The following is an 18,617-nucleotide window of genomic DNA, read 5'->3' as shown; positions in this document are numbered from 1 at the left end:
GCTATTTCTCTTGAGTATTTTTAGCAAACCTATTTAACTCAACCTTAATAGCTGGCAACAGACCAAGTCCAGCAGTAGCAACAATCCCACAAACCCCCATAATGTTTCAAGTAATTGCATAGTTCCACATCAACACTTAACGTAACAGGTTAGCTGAACAGTGAAAGCAGCAATCTGCCACAATGAAAACATCAGAGAAATGTACAGAATATATGTTCTAATTCTGTATGAAACTTGCCAGACTCATTTTTCTCAATGACCTCCACCACCTGCCCCACATGCAGGCTTATCTCAGAGCTCTCCTGCTTCTCATAGTCTGTTACTGCCACATACTGGTCGAGTACAAGAGGGTCTGCTGAGGAGGAGTCTCCTATTAAGGGAAGAATAAAAAAAAAAATCATAACAGAAGTTTAGCACATCTTCTTTGATCTTTCTTAGGGGAGTCACGAATGAAATCTCAATAATGCGAGAAAAGCCTCCACTCAATATCTTTTGTTCTTCGCTGAAGAGCTCTGTTCATATGTGTATAATATCAAAGGACTGTCCATGAACTTGGAATTATAAGATTGCATCAGTGTGGGTTTAAGGTATTGACCTTTAAAGGTTTTGCATTTCATTGACCAAATGTAATATGACCTTTTAAAATGTCAGACTTTATATGGGCTTTGAATAACTTCACTAAAACCCAATTTAAGCAGGCCTTTACAAAACAGCCAGAATTCAATTTTAGGCTAAGTGGGAGGAAAAAAAACTGCCTTTTGATGAAATGCCAAGAATAATTCCAAGGTCGCAATTTGTGCAAAAGCTATTAAGTAAAAAGTTTTTTTGTTAGAGGGGGCTTATGTACATTACTGAGATTCCCTCAGAGTCCAGACGGAGGAGGCAGTGTACGTGATTGGAAAGGAGCGTGAGGGGAAACAACGAGCTGAGAGAGAAATAAAGGAAGATTTGGAGAATGGGAGTGAAGGGGATGGATTGAAAAGCGTAGATGGTTAATTTATTTCTCACCATGACTGTGACATGTCTATAGAAACAAACCAGCATCATTAAGACCCACCACCAATGTTAGCGCTACATCACTAAAAAAATAAAGTAACAAATGAGGGCTCACAATATAATCACTGTTAAAAAAATGTATAAATAAAAACTCTAACAACTCTGCTTTTTCTATTGACGTTTGTTGTGTAAAAATGCACACACTAAAACTTGGCTGACTGATAAAATGCACGATGAAGGGACATTAGCATAAATTGCAGCATGCTAATCACTGAAGGTGCTATCAAACACATTCTAAAGTAATGCGTTTATGGCACACAAAAAGTTCAGATTTAAAATAACAAAATAATAATAACATTAAGTATGTACAGTAATTACAAAATAGATTTTCTTGATCGGGCAGCTTAAAAATACGTTAACATTAGCCTCCTTCAGTGAGCAGCAGCTAGCTAAGAAAATAATCTGATTAAAGCCAAATTTAGTACTGCTTAATCTGCAATTTCTCCATTATGCTAGTTAAAGATTTGAATATTAGTAATGCAAATTTCTCTAAAGCAGAACTGGAGGAACACTAGTCATTTTTAACACAAGCTATTTTCAACTATTCCCTTAGTCATTGTGTGTTTGAGTTCCACATTTTTTACTCCAGATGCCTTTCCAAACAAAACCTCAAACCTTTTTTTTTCCTCCCAGGATCAAACCAAAGATCTCTGGCAAATTTGTAAATCACTACACTATGGCGCCACTAGCTAAACCAATTTAAGTCGGTTAGCGTAATTAGCTCACCTTAAACATAATATTTGATATATTTGAAACAGAGCCATATTTAAAAATGTAAATGACAAATTTATTAATTGTAATTTCTTAATTAATGACAATGGCATCCTGAAACATACTGGTATAAATTTTAAAGGATTCCTTTATAATATCAACTTCTTCGATCCTTTACATTTCAATGCATCTTTAAATCTAGTGATTAAAATATAATTTTTCTATTTCTAACTCCCTGATTCAATGTATTGCTGTTAGCATAACCAAGCTTACTATACAGGGTCATGCATTCATAGTAGAGCATAACTTTACTACCCTGTACCAACACAACATATATAAATAGAGCTGAGATATGACCCACACCAGTTCCAAAAGTCAATCACCAACAATTTATCATTAACAGAACCAATGCAAGCCCCAAGCCTCAACAGAGCCACATCCCACCTGCCCAGGCCAGGGAAGGAGAGGGGGGACGGGCCACTAACGACCCACTGGGGTTACACACACAGCACGACCAAGCATGACAGTGTGTTTACTACCTCGCTTTAGGAAAGTAGTTGCTCTCTCCACAAACCCTGAGGGAAAGGAAAATGAATGGAGAAGAAAACTGAAAAAGATAACATGGATGCAAAATTAAGAATAAAAGATGAACTGAGGGGATACAGAGTATATATAAAGAGGAACAGAGAAGGACAATGTTTGTTTCTTGGTTCAACAGTACTGTAACATCAGTATAGAAGGAATGTCTTCTAATAAAGTCATTGTTTTGGTTTGTTCAACCTGTGACCACTAGATGGAGATAACGTCCTATCATATGACACAGAGGTAATTACTGAAGACTTGCTTTTATTCCTTTCAATACATAGTTTATCAGAGAAAAGCCAAGATTCTCATGATTAACTAACCTACCTTTCATTTCAAATACACAATCAAAGCTATCTCACCTGATTTCTTCTTCCCAATGGGTTCCCTGTTAAAGAAAAGAAAACATTACATGACCACACCATACATACCAAAATGGAATGGAACCAGCATACTAATAATATTTAACATAATTCACAAACTCATGAAGGGCCCACTTAAATAACTTAAAAACAAACATCAACAGCAATAGAACAGCATCCCCAATTATTCATTTCTACTTAATCTCACTATCATTTAACACGTGTACTGCTGGAGGAATTAAATACAAGAGAAAAAGAAAGGCTCTTTACCCATCAGATCTACAAACTGTCACGCAGGAGAAAACAGATCCATGTCTGCAACGCAGGCTAATGTGAATAAAAAGCTTTGAGATAGCTGATCCCGAAAATCCGGGCTGATGTTAAATTCAATACAGCATCTGCTGTGTCTGGTTTAGACATTATCCAGATAAATAGACCATCACTCCACAGCAAGAGTCAGGAACTGATTCAATGGCCAGATGCCTCAAAAAGTCACTGGTGGCTAATGCTCAGCATTTGCTCTGTTTGTCCCTCGTTATCTAAACGTCGCACCCTTACTTTATAGCCTACCAGTGCCTTCCTTTTTTCCATCTCACATCTTCCACGTCTGCTCAACCTACTGCTTTATCTCCCTTGATTGTTTTCCTTGGCAGCCACTCTGTGTCCATTTCTCTGCATCAACATCAATGCTCTCAGCCACATAAAGGATTATTGGATTGATAGAACTGTTAATTGCAGAGACCTCATCTCTGTGAATGTTTACCTCCAAGCTTGCCAATTAGGGTATTATAATAAGAAATACTCAGGGCGACCGACTAAATGGACTACAACACATGAATCTGCGCGTGCACTGCATGTGTATACTTTGTTTTCATACAGAGAATAAAGGTGAAGAAGTTTTGAAACCTCAAACTAAACTTTACAGTAAACAACTGCTCACAGAAAATCGCTCCATCCCTCCCTGTGCCTAATCTTCTCTCTGGATTAGGTTATATGACGTCCTTTTTTTCTATAATGATCTTCCTTGCATTTTCTTTCCTTTTCCTTGCCTTCTTCTTGCAACACTTCCTCTTCTGTACTTCTTTCTTCCTTTTTACTCACTGACCATCTACTTCCTCTTTACAATTGAGTTCTCCTGTCCTCTCCTTTCCTCTCCTCTCTGCTGCTCTTAAGAAGAAAGTATAACATGTCTTACTCGTTGCAGTAGATTTATAGGCCATGATAAATCTTCTCCTACAGTTGCTGTACAGCAGCCTTGTTGTCAGTCAGCCAAGCAACAGGCTGCACTAGCAGAAAGCAGTAATCCAATTTCAATAAAGACAAACCAAGGTCCTTCCTATATTCATCTGCCTCAAGGAATCACATCTCCCTCTCTCTCCCCCGTCTCTACTGATACATGCTTGGGGCTTTGTATGAGGAGTAGGGAAGTATGGGTCCTTGGCAACCTTCCCCGAGGTAAGAAAGGGGGAAAAAAAGATGTGGAGATGTGTGAGAACAAACAAGAGTGCGGACTGGGTGTCATAACTTATAAATATAGATTCATATTCCACCGACAGGCTTCGGAAACTTTTAGACACACTTTTTGTTTGGTATCAGCTTACAGTTGCCATGATCTGCTATCCTGATACCCCCAATAGAGTGAAAAGTTTTCCAATATCAGAGAACACAAATGCAAACTCTTCATACAGAGGGGCTGCATGTGGAAAATAACACCCAAATCCTTGTGATAATTCCAGTTTTGGGAGAGATCTTTTCCCCCCACAAATTTACTTGAATTCACTATTTAAAGTAAGAGTACGTACACACAAGTTAGGGCTGTTTTAAATTCCAGTTATTTAGCTAACGTTCATCACATTTTATACTGAAAGTGGCTCATCTTGTCAAAAGAGTGAAGTAACTATAATCAAGCAGTCTTCCTAAAGCCTGGCCCCAGTAAAGTACTTGACGGCAGCACACAGCAGACTTCAAAGGAAGATTAAATCTGTCTGCATTATATATGACAACATGGCAGGCTGTTGCAGGAGCTCATTTCACATTCAATCTTCATAACAGCTTCTTGTCCTGTTAATTGTCCTTGGGCGTGAACCCCCAGCTGCTCACTCAGTGCATGCCACTCCTGAATGGCATTATGGCATTTATAAAACATCAGGATGTGATAGGTTTATACATAAATATAGTCACAGGCCTTATCTAGTGGATTTCCTAACAGCTGACAACACACGTCAAGATGTTTCGACGGAGAGGACATGACTACGCTGCCTTTCTGCAGCTGTTAGCAAAATTTATTAATTAAATAAAACATCTCTAGGGTCTACGGTTTGGCTGAAGGCAGCCATCCATAACCCCTACAGCCCTAAATGTAAGCTTAATAACGACACAGTTGCGTTACTTTTAGTGCTGGATATTGCGCTAATGTGTTGAGAGTGAGATTATCAAGAAACTATGTGGACTCAGCTGTGTAGAGGCTGGTGTCCGCACTCCGCTCCAGCAAAAATGCAAGCTCAGCTTTAAAAACAGGACCTATTAAGTGTGTTTCTGCTAGAAAACCCCAACAGAAGGCTGAGCGGGAGTATGAAATCATATTCATTAGAGAGTATAATGAATGTTCATTACCAGCAGATCTCGCAGGACATGGCATACCATGAGCCAGTGGAACAATGATTTACCATTGTATACAAGAGGAAGGGTTTTTAATAGTTAAGGAGATATGTGAGGGTGTGTTTGGGTACATGTGTGCTTCTCACTCCTTGGGTGGGTTGAGGTCTTCAGGTCTGGTCTCAAAAAACACTCTGACCTCCTCGCACTGGGAGATGTAGACTGGCAGCTGAATGAGGGCCTGCGTGCACAAAGATTTCAGGAAACTTAAACACACAAACTGACACGCATAATCACTTCAGTGCACAGGGAGGTCAACCAGAGGATAAAAACGGTGTTCATTTGACCTGGCCTCAAGTTTTTATGTCTGTTCTCATACTTCTTTTACCCTGCAACGCTTGGTTTCCAATAGAAAGAACAAAAGCTGTATTAAAAAAATCCCAAAATCACAATCTTCCATTCTTTATTTTTTGGTAAAATCTTTATTCCTCTTTTTAGGATCACCGGCAGCAGAGAGATGAGTCCTGACAACAGATAAAAGACAAACATCCACATTCAGTTTTCTTTATTAGTCATTACTCATGCGCAGCTATTAATTTTTTTATCTGGCTGTTTTCCACTTGCTCTCAATCAACCCTCTAAAGGGGGAGCAGGAGAACGAATAATCACCTCACCAGCTTGATGTGGCAAACCAGAAGAAAAAAAACAACTCCCATCAATGACCTTGTGGAGACTATCCCTCTTAGCTATGAAGAAAATATGCAACTCCTCCATTTGCTGGCAAGATCAGCTCAGTGCTACCCATCAAGATTCCTCTTCTGGTCTCTACCTCTAATTTTAATACTCCTAAGTGTTTCAGCTTTGTCCTTCCAGGAAGCACAGCCTAGCTCCTGGACTCTCTGACACGTGCTGATGTAACGTCAGGACTGACGGATGTGGAATGGAAGCCAAAGACGTAACCAGAGTGTCCTTGTCCCATGCACTATGTTTTCCTTGTCATATGTTTGTGTTAAAGAAAAGATGAGATTTGTGTCCTCATTCCTGTTTGCTGATTCATGGTAAATATTAGGCTTCGAAACTATTAGGCTTCAAAAAAAATCTTGTGTTGTTAAGACTTTCAGAGGACCCACACAACGTTTAGTCATGCAGCCCAGGATGTTGAGCCGTAACTGAGGTCAGAGTGCAAAATCTCTGCCTGCTGCAGAGGATGCAATCCTTAGATTTATTTCCATCCACGTGTGAGCATGTGGCTTGACCGCTCATTACAATTCTCCCCAGGGAGGAGACAAGAGGGAGGCTCAGGGTACATTACGGCAAATGGACTTTATGGGTGTTCTTTATAGAAGGCAGCATTAACGTAATTGCACGCGTGTGTGTGTCTGTCTGTGCGTGTTTGTGTGTATTCTCCAAGGAAAAATATATAATGGAAATGCAAGACCAACCTCTCAGAAGGTACAATACACTGTGGCAGTGTGGGTCAGTGTATAGTATGCTCTCACATGTACATACATATAGTGAATGTTTAATTAGAATAAAGGGCATCTTAGCCATATGTTAAAAAAAAATCTTGATGCTCATGTTATCTGCATAAGTGATTTTTGTACTGTTCCACAGTATAAGCGAGGTCTAAATAAATCTCTAAAGAGACGTTTTATGTGATTGTTTTTTATCAGCTATTTGACCTTCCCAGTGATCTCTTTTTTTCTATTTTTTTAATCCAACCTTTCATCCAACTTTGCTTCCCAATATGAAAAACAAGGTTTCATAACCAGGGAAATTTGAAATGAGTCAGTACAAAGCCTCAGCTGTACAACAGAAGAGATGACTCAGCTCTTCTGTAAGAACAACAAAGTTGTACCTTGTCAATCTGACTACATGTGGGGGTGGATGAAATGCCATTTTTGATCCTCCAGTAAAGTTTTGACTTGTTTTTACCGCTACTGCGATAACTTCTTCGCTGGCAGTGCTTAGCTCTGACATGTATGATACTGCCAAAGGACTGATGGATGTTTTAAATCACTAACAAATGTGTTGGACACAGATACCATATTGCTTGAATTTAAAAGCAATATGGTAAAGGGACTGACTCTTATTTAGTGCTTTTCACTGCAAGTCAGTGTTGCTAACATTCACACTCTGATGAACGCATCAAGAGCAATTACCCAAGGACCCTTTGGGCATGCAGACTGGAGCAGCTGGGGATTGGACCATCAACCTTCCAGTTAGTAGATGCCCTTCTCTACCTCCTGAGCCACAGTCACTCCTGGACCACATTAAGTCTCACTCTGCTTCCCTTCTGTCTTTAAACATAACTTTAGCAAAGCTTATATGCACTGAAACATTTTAAAGGCAGGCATCCTTAAACCAATAATGCTAAGCAGGTATATTTTATGGCTTTTCATACATTTGCACAACTTCAAATTTGACTGTGGCAATTCCACTGAAATTGTCTCAGCCGTTCCCATAAAACACCCACACCCTCAGACATGAACCAGCAACTCTACCCTTTCCTCCCCTACCTTTATTGTTCACATAAGTGGTTAAAGATGTTGCCTACCAGCTGCACATTCCTTTAACCCCTGATGACACAGAGCCCCTTCGGTCCTCTGCATTGTTCATCATACATAAAAGCTTTACTCTCAGGCCTGAAGAATTGCCGTTTTTACTGGTGAAGAAGTGACCAGTCAGTTCCACCTTAGGAAGCAATTTTTTTTCCGTAATGGTTTCACAAGGGTCTTGATGGAGTAAGAGAAGTAAAGCAATTAAAATATAAGGCAGCTGAAAATCGTAAAAGCGCGAGTACAGGCTAAGTCAGAAGCAAAGTTTCCTTCGTAGAGAGAGACATAAGGAAATGTTTGTGCATGTTTTAAAGCCCCAAGTCACGCCTGTAAAATTTAACAAAAACATAGCCCGTGGTTGTGTGGATATGCTGACTGGAGCTAGCTCAGCAACGGGAAAATGCTTTGCCTGTGGCAACCACCACAACTCCAGAAGATATCTGCCTTGTAGATATGTATCCATAAAAAAGCACCTCACTGAGAAAGATGAAAATCTTTAAACTGCTATTCGACTTTACTTCAGAGGCTAAAAAGATGAGCATCAATCATGATTATTTTATATAGGCTGTGGTGGTTGCGTTCCTGTTGAAATGAAGCAATTACTTGCTAGCTGTTGGCAGTTATACGGTTTAACCTCATCTGCAGTGGAGCTTGAGAATGTAGAGTTGCATGATTTTCCTTTTCTTGAGGTTAAGTGAATAATAATCTCTCTGGTAAAAAGCAATGTAATGGGTTGGACAAGGCACAAGTTTTGCATCATCCTTTTTTTCACTTATGGAATGAGCTGCGGTATTTCAAAATGACAAAACAGACACCACACACACACACACACACACACACACACACACACACACATACATTACAGCATGCTTGCACCCTGGTCTTGCTCTAGGGGGTCATAAGGCCTACATTTTGTGTGGTGTAACAACATTCTCTTCTCATTTAGCTACATAGAAACTTTTTTCCCCCCTTATACACATCTATCCCTTGAGAAAAATTCTCCTTTGGCGTGTTTCTTTTTGCAGGAAGGTCAGAGTCTACAACAGAGCACCTGGGGACCTTTTAGAACACATCGGCAGAGTGGATGCCTGCGGTCACAAAGACTTGCTCCGGGATGTTTAGCATGCCACACACCGCACAGTGCCAATTTAGATCGCAAGGGCAGCAGCATTATTCATAAAGCTGCAACAAAGTGAACGTATAAATCTTTCTGTTATGCAAATGCTGTAGTTTGACTACAAGCTTGACTTTACTTAATATAAGCATGTGTTTGGACGACTAAAAATGGGCCTGAATGTGATGGAAAAAAAAAAACGGGGGGGGGGAACCCAGCTAGCTGTGATGTAATGTACACAGATTGTGGTTTCTTTTCTCTTGACAAATGCATTTTATAACGTATATATGTTGATGCTTAGCATAAGTAGAGAATTGCATAACGAATACTCACCCTGCAGTATTCATTAATAGGTCTTAGCCTTTTCATTGCCACATCCCTGATGTGGCTCCTCCTAAACAGAATCTTTCCTGGAACAAACAAGGAAAATCAAATTTAGGAACTTAAATACTGCAACCTACCTTTACATACGTTAAGTTAACATGTGCATATACCTTAGAAAAAAATAATAATTCTAATCTTTTCCACAGCAAGTGTTCATATAAAATACACAAAAGCTATATTGAAAAACGAAACAAACAAAAACAAAAAAAAACCCCCACCCAAACAAAACCTTGATTGATTTCTTTAAGTAGTGACTTAAAAGAAAAACTTGCAGGTAGACTGAAGGACAGTGAAAACCGTGGCTTTTCCCAAAATGTAGTTAGTGAATTAGCATGCAGACACAACACAGTCGCATCATCAATAACAGTGACAGCACAATGAGGAGGCTAAGGAGGTGGGTGAATAGCTGGCCTTTCCAAGTTAATAAATGATTTAGGACAGGCAAAGAGTGCCCGTTTGACAGTTTAAACACTGCTCCCTTATTCTTATCGCTAGGCACGCATTACCACAGGCACGGGCAAGCTAGTTCACCATAACAATAACAAGAAAGGGCTACAAATAGCCCTCTTTTCTATTCAAAGGCATGTGAAAAACTTAAGAGTGAATATTTTCTTCGTTCTCATTTGACAATAGACACACTGAGACATATTAATTAAAAAATACAGTATAGCAGGGCAAAAGGTTGTGTATGTAATGAGATCCTAAATGCAGGTGACAGATTACAATATTACCGCCATCAAGGAGTCCTGGTGTTTGCTTTTGAAACAGACTTGCTGACACATCATCCATCCATCCATATATAAAAGCTCTATTGTTACAAAAAAAAGTGGCTGCTTCTTTAACCCACGCAGCTTAAAACTGTTTATGCTAATACTTTTCTCTTTGTTCTGTGAATCTGAAGCATTCAAGAAAAGAAGTAATAATGAAAGGAAGGGCCAAGGTGAGACAGAAGTATAAAAGGTTGTACAAGTGTATACTGCTGACTGGAGTAGATATTTGTGGTGACTTCACACCAAACAAAAAGTAGATCTTGCACATTTTACAGAAAACTACCAACACCCAACGTTCAAAGAAACAACCTCCACACCCTACCAAACTATCCCTGCTCTCACTACAACCTACAAGCTGACTCAGGTGGTAGACAAAACAAATGGGAAACCCCCCCAGGATATTGTATAAATAACACAATAAAAGGAAGCTCAAAAGTAAGACAGTGAAGCTTACTATAATATAAACAAAAAACAAAAAAAACAACCTGCGGATGATGTCAGTTAAAAGGAAAATTGATTTGTGTGGATATTAATTTAACCATCAGGGAATAATAAGTAAAGGGGGGTTCGTCTGATTGTTGGGGTTTTCTCTGTATGATTGTAGGCTCTTTACTTTAACTTTACCTTACAATTTAAAGCGTCTTTAGGCGACTGTTGTTGTGATTTGGTATGATTACCAGATGTGTCCTTGGGCAAGACACTTCACCCGTTGCCTACTGGTGGTGGTCAGAGGGCCCGGTGGCGCCAGTGTCCGGCAGCCTCGCCTCTGTCAGTGAATTTGAATTTCATTGAAAATTGGTTGTCCAACAGTTTCTTGTTCATAACAGGCTTGAGTCTTGGTGGTTCCTCAGTTGTTCTGAAACATCCCAACCAATTTCCTCTCATCAGAGACAGCCTGGGTCTCCTTCAAAACCCTGGCAAAGTGGTAATACTGTATATCCAAATACCTTGTATTTATGTATAATTGTTTGAATGATTTGACTGATGATCTTGGAATCCGCAGTTGTTTAGAACTTTCCAATTTCTTCTTAGATCTTCACAGAGTTCCTTGGACTTTCCCCATTGTAGTGAGCATTGGTCAATCCAATGAGTGCTGCCAAACAAATCCTTTTTATGTTGGCATAGACAAGCTACAAGCTATAGTCAGTCAAGATCACTAACAATTAGTTGGTCTAGTCAAGTTAAAAGACATTGTAGAATAGTACCACTTTTTAAAAAGATTTAAGTGAATGTATGTATATATTTGAGCATATACGTTTCTTTCTGACCCTGTGTGGATTAGAGAAAGTCCAAAATAAACACAAGCTTGTCCACCCAATTTTTGTTGTAAAATCATTCCACTCTGAAGAAAGAACAGTTCAGAGAATTCATTAAAAATCCTAAATTTGTCACGACATTCATGCCCATGAGGACAGTATGGAAGCTGTACATAATTAATAGATAGCCACAGCATAGTAACTTTGGCAATTTTTTTGCTGTAATGCCAACGGTCAGTTGTAAGTTTTAGTCTACATTAAAAATGGTGTGTTCATCTCTCTCGGTGAATCCCACAGGTTCAGTGTTTGGGCAGAGTTTAAAAATGTGTACAATAAGCAATGCATCCATAATGTTTGTTTACCAAGGCTGTTAACTATTATGCTACTACTGTTTCCCATACTGCAGATAAATGCATTGCAACAATAAATAAAGACATGAAATCTAGTGTCAACGAGCGTGGTCTGATTAACAGTAGACTTTAATATTTTACCACACTGCAAAGGACAACAAGATCATACTACATAAGGGAGACTGTTACAAGTGAGATTAACTAGAAGAAGAATTAGAGAAGACATTCCGAATCTCTATGGCATTGGCAAGCTCTTGCCAGAGCAGTCGAGGGGACGCTGTCGGGACAGCACTGAAAAACTAAAGAGATTTGAAAGTCAACCCTCAGACACACTTCTCCTTCTCTATTTCTGTCTCTTTCTTCTTCTCCTCCCCTCATCACTCCTCAAGAAGAAAGTGTTCTTGAAGGTTTTCCAAAGCTCTCTGGGGTCAGGAGAGAAGCACTGACTCAACACTGCCTACTTTGTATGCACGGCAGCTCATGGATGCAGCCGATGAAAAGGGCTTATTTGGGCAGGGTGGAATGCTGCTACCCTGGAGCCATGGCTGAGGCACGGTGGACATTTTGGCAAATCTCAGAGTCAGTAGTGACCAAAAGTATCAAACAGCTTTTGTTTCCTGGGAAAACTGAGCAAACTAGATGGAGAAAAAAGGCAGGCTAAGATGGCCATACATAGAGAGGTTATTGTTACCTCACCCAAAGAAAGCTGTTCTCAGAATCCCTCACATCTTAATGACTACATTCACCAACCCAATTAGCCTTTTTGGGGAGATTTTGAGCTGCTTATACTTTCACAAAACACAAAAGGACTTGGGATCTTGTGACAAAACTGTGTACTCGAGACCGTATTCGGATTTTACTTGACACGTGCATATACCGGTATTCAGTCGGGACTTAGTAAAAATAGGGTCAGTCTTGAGGAAAAAATAAATTAAGTAAGCAGCAAAAAGGCATATATTTTTAATTTTTAAAAAATAAATACTATTCTCTACCTATGCACACCAACGGCGTGAAAGAAAATGTTCTAAATCCACGTGTTTTCATACTACATGGAAATTTTCTGGACTTTGCTTGGACATGGCTTATATCACTTTAGTTGCTAAGAAAACTGAGGATATTTCTGTGACTTATTTTTGTTTTGTAATTAAATCGGGCTTGTACAAAATGACTTGGCCACTAAGGTTTTAAATAACACAACGTCTAGGCGTGTACGGAGTATAAGAAGAAATACTGATTTGCGCCTATGTTGTAATTACTACACAGGTGCACATTCCTCCACAGGTTTTCACTATTTTCACTATTTTTCAACCTGACTCTGAATGGTGGGATTAACACATCAAATGTATCATTTTATCTTTATGTCATTTATTAATCAATCTACAAAACCAAGATGGCACCATCTATCTAAAGATAAAGAGTTGACTTCGTAAATGAAAAATACATAAAGTTATGTATTTATTGGACTTCTAACATATTCCTTCCAAAGGCCAAAATCTGACCTCAGAGTAAAAATGCTGTCAATGCTTGTCAAAGAGAAGAAAGCACAAGTTCTACAGTGTGTACTCTTACTGACAAACCACTTTGCTGATGCAGAGATACCAAGGAGTAAAAACAACTTGGGGCCTTGAACAAACCAAACCAGAAAGGGAAAACCACTTCCGTACCTTGTGAGATTGGCCCCCGTCTTTTTTCCAGACTTTTGCTTTGTAAGTGAATGTTTTAGGGTTTATTTCCCCTTGGCTGTCAATGAATACTGTGCAGTTCAGAAGACTGTTTGCTTGGGATCCCTCTCAGACAGAGGTCCGATCTGATGCTAGTAATGGGCCTTCATTTGAATCTCCATGTATTCAGCCACTCAGGATAAAAACCTTCATATAGCATGCAAACAGCTTCACAGCAGCATTCCTAGAGGACGTCCCATGCAAATGTCCATGAGTCCAATCAGACCTTTACTTGTGGTGCCTTAGCAGCACCAAAGAAGCAGCACTTTAGTGCCATCCTCAGCGGCACTAAATTTATTCAGGCAATAAAAACAGGAAGCACACGCTCAGAGTTCAATGTAGATGTTTAATGCATCAGTATGCAGTGCTTAGATGTAAAAAGGATGGTATGAAAAGCAATCTTTTAAAAAAAAAAAAATCGCCCTCTCCTTCCTTTCCTACTTAGATTTCATCAAACGGGGTGAATGTGTGTGTGTTTTTGTATGAGCATCCTCTCAATGAGTTCCAGACTTGCATGGGCATTTAAAGAAAAAAAAAAAAAACCCTAACCCCCACACATCCCAAGCCTGGTGGGGGAGATGTGGGTGGGGTTGACATTAAGGATTTTCTTCCTTTCATAAAGGATTACTTTCAGCAGGATCTCAAAAGTTGGTCAAGTACACCCAAAGCCCCCTTTTCAAAACAAACTTTGTTGCCATTTGTATTTGAGAAAAAAAAAATAGTGAAAACTAAAAAGAAGATATTTTAGCCAGTTCTCTCAATGATGATTCAGCCAGGAGAATGATGGAGCTGAGTTGGGATTATCATAATGAATATGGAGTATAACATTCAGATTTCTGTTAAAAATACATGCAACACTGGCAAATAGTCTGTTTCTCTAAAAGGCTCCAGCACTGATTCACATAGATGGTATAATGTGTCTTTAGGCCATTTGCTGAGATAATGTGGTTTAGTCCAATGCTTAAAAAGTACATGCATTAAAATATTCTTGCTTAGTGGCAGAAACAATATGCTTATGCCCAACACCTTTGCTTCAGGTTGTTCTAGTTGGTTTCTAAGCGCACGTGTAAAAGATTAACTCGGCTTTCCTCCAGTTCATTTAAAGGTCATCATCAGTAAGTCATTGCTGCCCAGTGTGTTTGGTTGAAGGATCAAAGGGAGCACACATAATACAAGGACGTGACACTGCAGCAAGGACACGACACAGGAGTTCAAAAACCTTTCCGTATTATAAGCACATGAGCTGTGGTTAAATCGCTCTGTGTGAATCAGCCCTTAAAAATCTAAACTTTGTTGATTTAATTCTGGCCGATTTTTCCCTCAATCACTTTATGGACATCTCATTCTGTGCCTTTGCACTTTACCTCTGTGTTGCATGCTGAATCTCTGTCAGTATGTCAAGACAGCGATCCTTAAATGTGATTTTGATTTTATGGAGAAAGTGACAGGGAAGCAAATCTGGTTGAGTAGGGCCGGTAGGAACTGACACAGGTTTGCGTGACCAGACTCGTCAGGACATAAATGGAAAACTAATGGACTAAGGACGCCTCGGGACATTGAAGTAGAGCTCGACACCTTAAGCTTTACACAAAGGGACAAATTCACGCTGCACAACCAGTGAATGTCAAACAAAATGATGAGCATGACCCTGGTTTCCTGATACACTGTGGTTTGGGAAACCAGGGTCTTTCAACTGAAAACTGCTGAATGAAAGTAAATTTTTGCTGTCTGCACACATTTGAGGTCCATGACGAAGTCACAGAGCACCCAAAATAAGTGGTCATGATGGGATTTTCAGGAAGGACTCTAAAAATAGCACTAGAAGTGGATCACAAGGCCTTCAGAAGACAGCCTTGAAGGGAAGATTAGACAAATTTAAATCAGGTAAGTTTAATTGGGATGGCCTGTAAAAATGGTGTATTCTCCATTTATTCCTAATAATGCCCAGTTATGTGCCACTTCTTTTTTTTCTGTGATTGGTCGTTGAGGGACTGTGTGTTCAACTCTTACCTGGCAGGAATGGAATGATCCGGCGCTTAGGGTCTTTCTGGCCTCCCTCCACTGGGAATTTGTCCAGCAATTCCATCTGAAACGCGATGATTAATCAAAGTTATTAGCATGTAAGGTTTTTACATTCTCACACATGCAGGATACATACACAGGACAGCTGAGGGTGGTTAAGAGAAACTGATGATTTTTTTTTTTAACAAATCAGCAGTTCCAACAAGGAATTTGGCCAATAAATGCAGATCTGCCAATAATTATAAATGTACTGAGCAGATGGTATGGTTTTCCCCCCTCTACTTCACATGTTGCTGTAGCTGTAGCTAAGGAGCACCACCGCTGACATAGTGGAACATTTCCTTTGCCATGATTTTTAAAAGGCTAGAAAGCAGTGGCAGCGAAGAAGTTCAACAGTCTTATATTTACCTTACTGAAACTCAGCCTATTCTTATAGCTTTTTTTTCTCCTTAAGTTAAAACCTGAAATCACAAGAAGGTCAATCCAAAAACTGGTTCATAAAATACAAGCTTAATTACAAATCAAAATACTGTGCTACAGCAATTTAACTAATTTACTCAATAAAGCTAAATCTGTATTTTATATGATGAAAACGAATAAAAGGAACCGAAAAATGATCCCTTTCATCTACAAAAGCAGGAATAGTAAGAGAACATGAGTCAAGCAAGTTACTGGAGTTCCGTACTTTCTTGAAATGCATCACAAGACAAATAGTCAGATGCTTAGTCGGTGAATCAGTACCACCTTGAGTAGGATTGTATAAACAAAAAGATGGCCTGACATAGACAAAAGAGACAGAGTGAGGGAAGGAGACAGAGAAACAGAGAGGAGCCAGTACCCCACACACTGTAATTGTTCCCATGTGTCTGACTGCGAGTGCAGACACGCCCCAGTCCCTGTGTCTACTCTAAGACTTGTATCTGCTCTGTAATCAGAGGCAGTCAAACAAGAAAAGGCATATGGAGCGAGTCAAGTCATCTCTTCAACATACCATTTACATCATGCACTCAACATCAAATATCCATCCTCGACAGGGGTGAGGATGACAGGCTAAGGCAGAGGAGAGGAAAGCTGCATATGGTTTTAACTTTCTAAAATGTGGTTTTTTCAGTTATGTGCTATGGAGTTTATCTCAGTCATGTGTTAGTATTGTATAGATAAACATATGCAAGTCCAAAATTCTACATTAGGCACTTTATTTCTGTGCCTGTTCCACTGCACTCGGAATACAATGAATATATTCATTTATTTACTTAAAAGTTCATTTCAAAATCTAAAATACCCCCAACCAAATCTATGTGCTTCTTCACCTGATAAAAGGTGTTTAGAAAATATTATGATTCTCCACAATTTAAGGAAAAATCCTGCAAACATTCTGTAAAGAAACTCTTTAATGGAAACACTGAATACAGTTTGACTCTCTTGGTCTACACTTTGACTCCAAACAACATATCTTACGTTCATTTTGGTACAGATTAGAAATATTTCCAAGGTCAGACCAATACTCTTCAATGACATACTTGAACATCCTATCCATAACCCCGCACCATTTTCTCCTGTTTGCTGATTATTGCCACTCACTGCATACGTGCCTAACTGATGTATTTAACGGATTTCAGTTAAATGCAGCCAGCAAGACAGATAACGCATTACTCCAGTCCTAGCAGAATTACACTGCCGTCCCATTCACAACACAGACGCATTTAAGTTTTCATTGATTACTTGTAAATCATTAGATGAAATGGCCCCACTTTGTAGCTCCAAAGTCTTAATGCCTTATTCTGCACCCGAACCCCTCAGATCAGACAATCATGCCAATATATCTTGCAAGATCCAGACCACTGTGTAACAGGCTTCCTCTTAAGCTATTAAATCAGACTCCCTGTTAATAATAATAATAATATTAATAGTAAACTAACACACCAGTAACGGCTGCAAGCATCACAAGTGCTCTGAGGTCTCAGTTGAACAGAACTCTACATTGTCTACATGCTACATTCCCAGGCTATTATGATCCTGCAATCTTTTAAACACTGTTATTTCATCCAGCATTTGCTTGCAGATTTACAGTCACATAATGTTTCAAGGGACTGTAATTTGTCTTGTCTATGTCCCTTTAAACCACATCACCAGTATTTAATCAAAAACCAAATAAAGACCTAAGAAGCTCCAGACTGTTGAGCATGAAAAAGGTCCATGAACAATTGTTGCTCTCTTTGCCTGTCTCAATAGTCCTGACATTCTCTGACTCAGTTCACTGCATAATTAAGCCTGAAACCATTTTTTAACCCTTTGTGGGGAAACTGTTCTCATGGCAACATACTGTTACCATTCACATTTGTGGAGTTCTTTAACCTGTTGGTGTTTTTTTAAGTATTTAAGTTAACCACGGTATTATGCGATAGTAATTAGCTCTAACACTGACTAATTAATACTAAGTAATTAGACGAAAGCATATTAACACAGTAACTTGGCAAATGAAGAATGAAGAATCCCAACGGATAAACACTTGTTCTCTAATGCAGAAAAAGATGCTTGGGGTAATGACTATGCGGTAACTATGTGTGATGGCTTAGTTTACCCAGCAGACCTGCTCTGGCTACTGTTAGCACTCTCAGCCTTAGGGGTGGCTGTAGCTCAGGTGGCAGAGCAGGTCAGCCACTAATCAGAAGGTCGGTGGTTCGATCCCAGGCTGCCTCCTGGCTGCATGCCAAATATCCTTGGGCAAGATACTAACCCCATGTTTGCCTACTGGTGGTGGTCAGAGGGCCCGGTGGCGCCAGTGTCCGGCAGCCTCGCCTCTGTCAGTGCGCCCCAGGGCAGCTGTGGCTACAATGTAGCTTGCCATCGCCAGTGGGTGAATGACTGAATGTAGTGTGAAGCGCTTTGGGGTCCTTAGGGACTAGAAAAGCGCTATACAAATGCAGGCCATTTACCATTCAGCCATAAGCAATATAAAGGATGATTGTAACTTCTGCTTCCTATCACTTGTGACTGACTCAATGAACATGCAGCTTCACATTCAGATCCTCGTCTTGCTTGTCAAAAACATCAAGATGGCAATGGGCAAAATAGAAGGTATGTGCAGTATCAATGCAATGTTCACCATGATAATTTACAGCAATACCAATTTTCA

General features: G+C 39.6%; 1 protein-coding gene across 4 annotated transcripts in view; it reads right to left on the bottom strand.

Moving 5' to 3' along the window:
• Nucleotides 1–18,617, bottom strand: part of sh3pxd2b (SH3 and PX domains 2B) — a 33,622-nt gene that overhangs the window by 7,462 nt on the left and 7,543 nt on the right. For 2 of the 4 annotated variants that reach the window (XM_085470730.1, XM_085470732.1), the window contains exons 3-8: nt 15,470–15,545; nt 9,312–9,388; nt 5,456–5,547; nt 2,712–2,737; nt 2,307–2,342; nt 239–370 (exon numbers count right to left, since the gene is read on the bottom strand). In XM_085470730.1, coding sequence (XP_085326856.1) covers nt 239–370; nt 2,307–2,342; nt 2,712–2,737; nt 5,456–5,547; nt 9,312–9,388; nt 15,470–15,545 — 439 coding nt within the window. The remainder of the gene's footprint in view (nt 1–238; nt 371–2,306; nt 2,343–2,711; nt 2,738–5,455; nt 5,548–9,311; nt 9,389–15,469; nt 15,546–18,617) is intronic. The other 2 variants (XM_085470731.1, XM_085470733.1) reach the window with 1 other exon arrangement.

The sequence above is a fragment of the Copadichromis virginalis genome, linkage group LG10 (genome assembly GCF_057382275.1).
Source record: "Copadichromis virginalis isolate Kocher_CV1m ecotype Utaka linkage group LG10, C_Virginalis_male_GT1.1, whole genome shotgun sequence".
Classification (NCBI taxonomy): Eukaryota; Metazoa; Chordata; class Actinopteri; order Cichliformes; family Cichlidae; genus Copadichromis; species Copadichromis virginalis.
The sequence above is the reverse complement of the archived record's forward strand: the minus strand, read 5'-3'. Positions and strand labels throughout refer to the sequence as shown.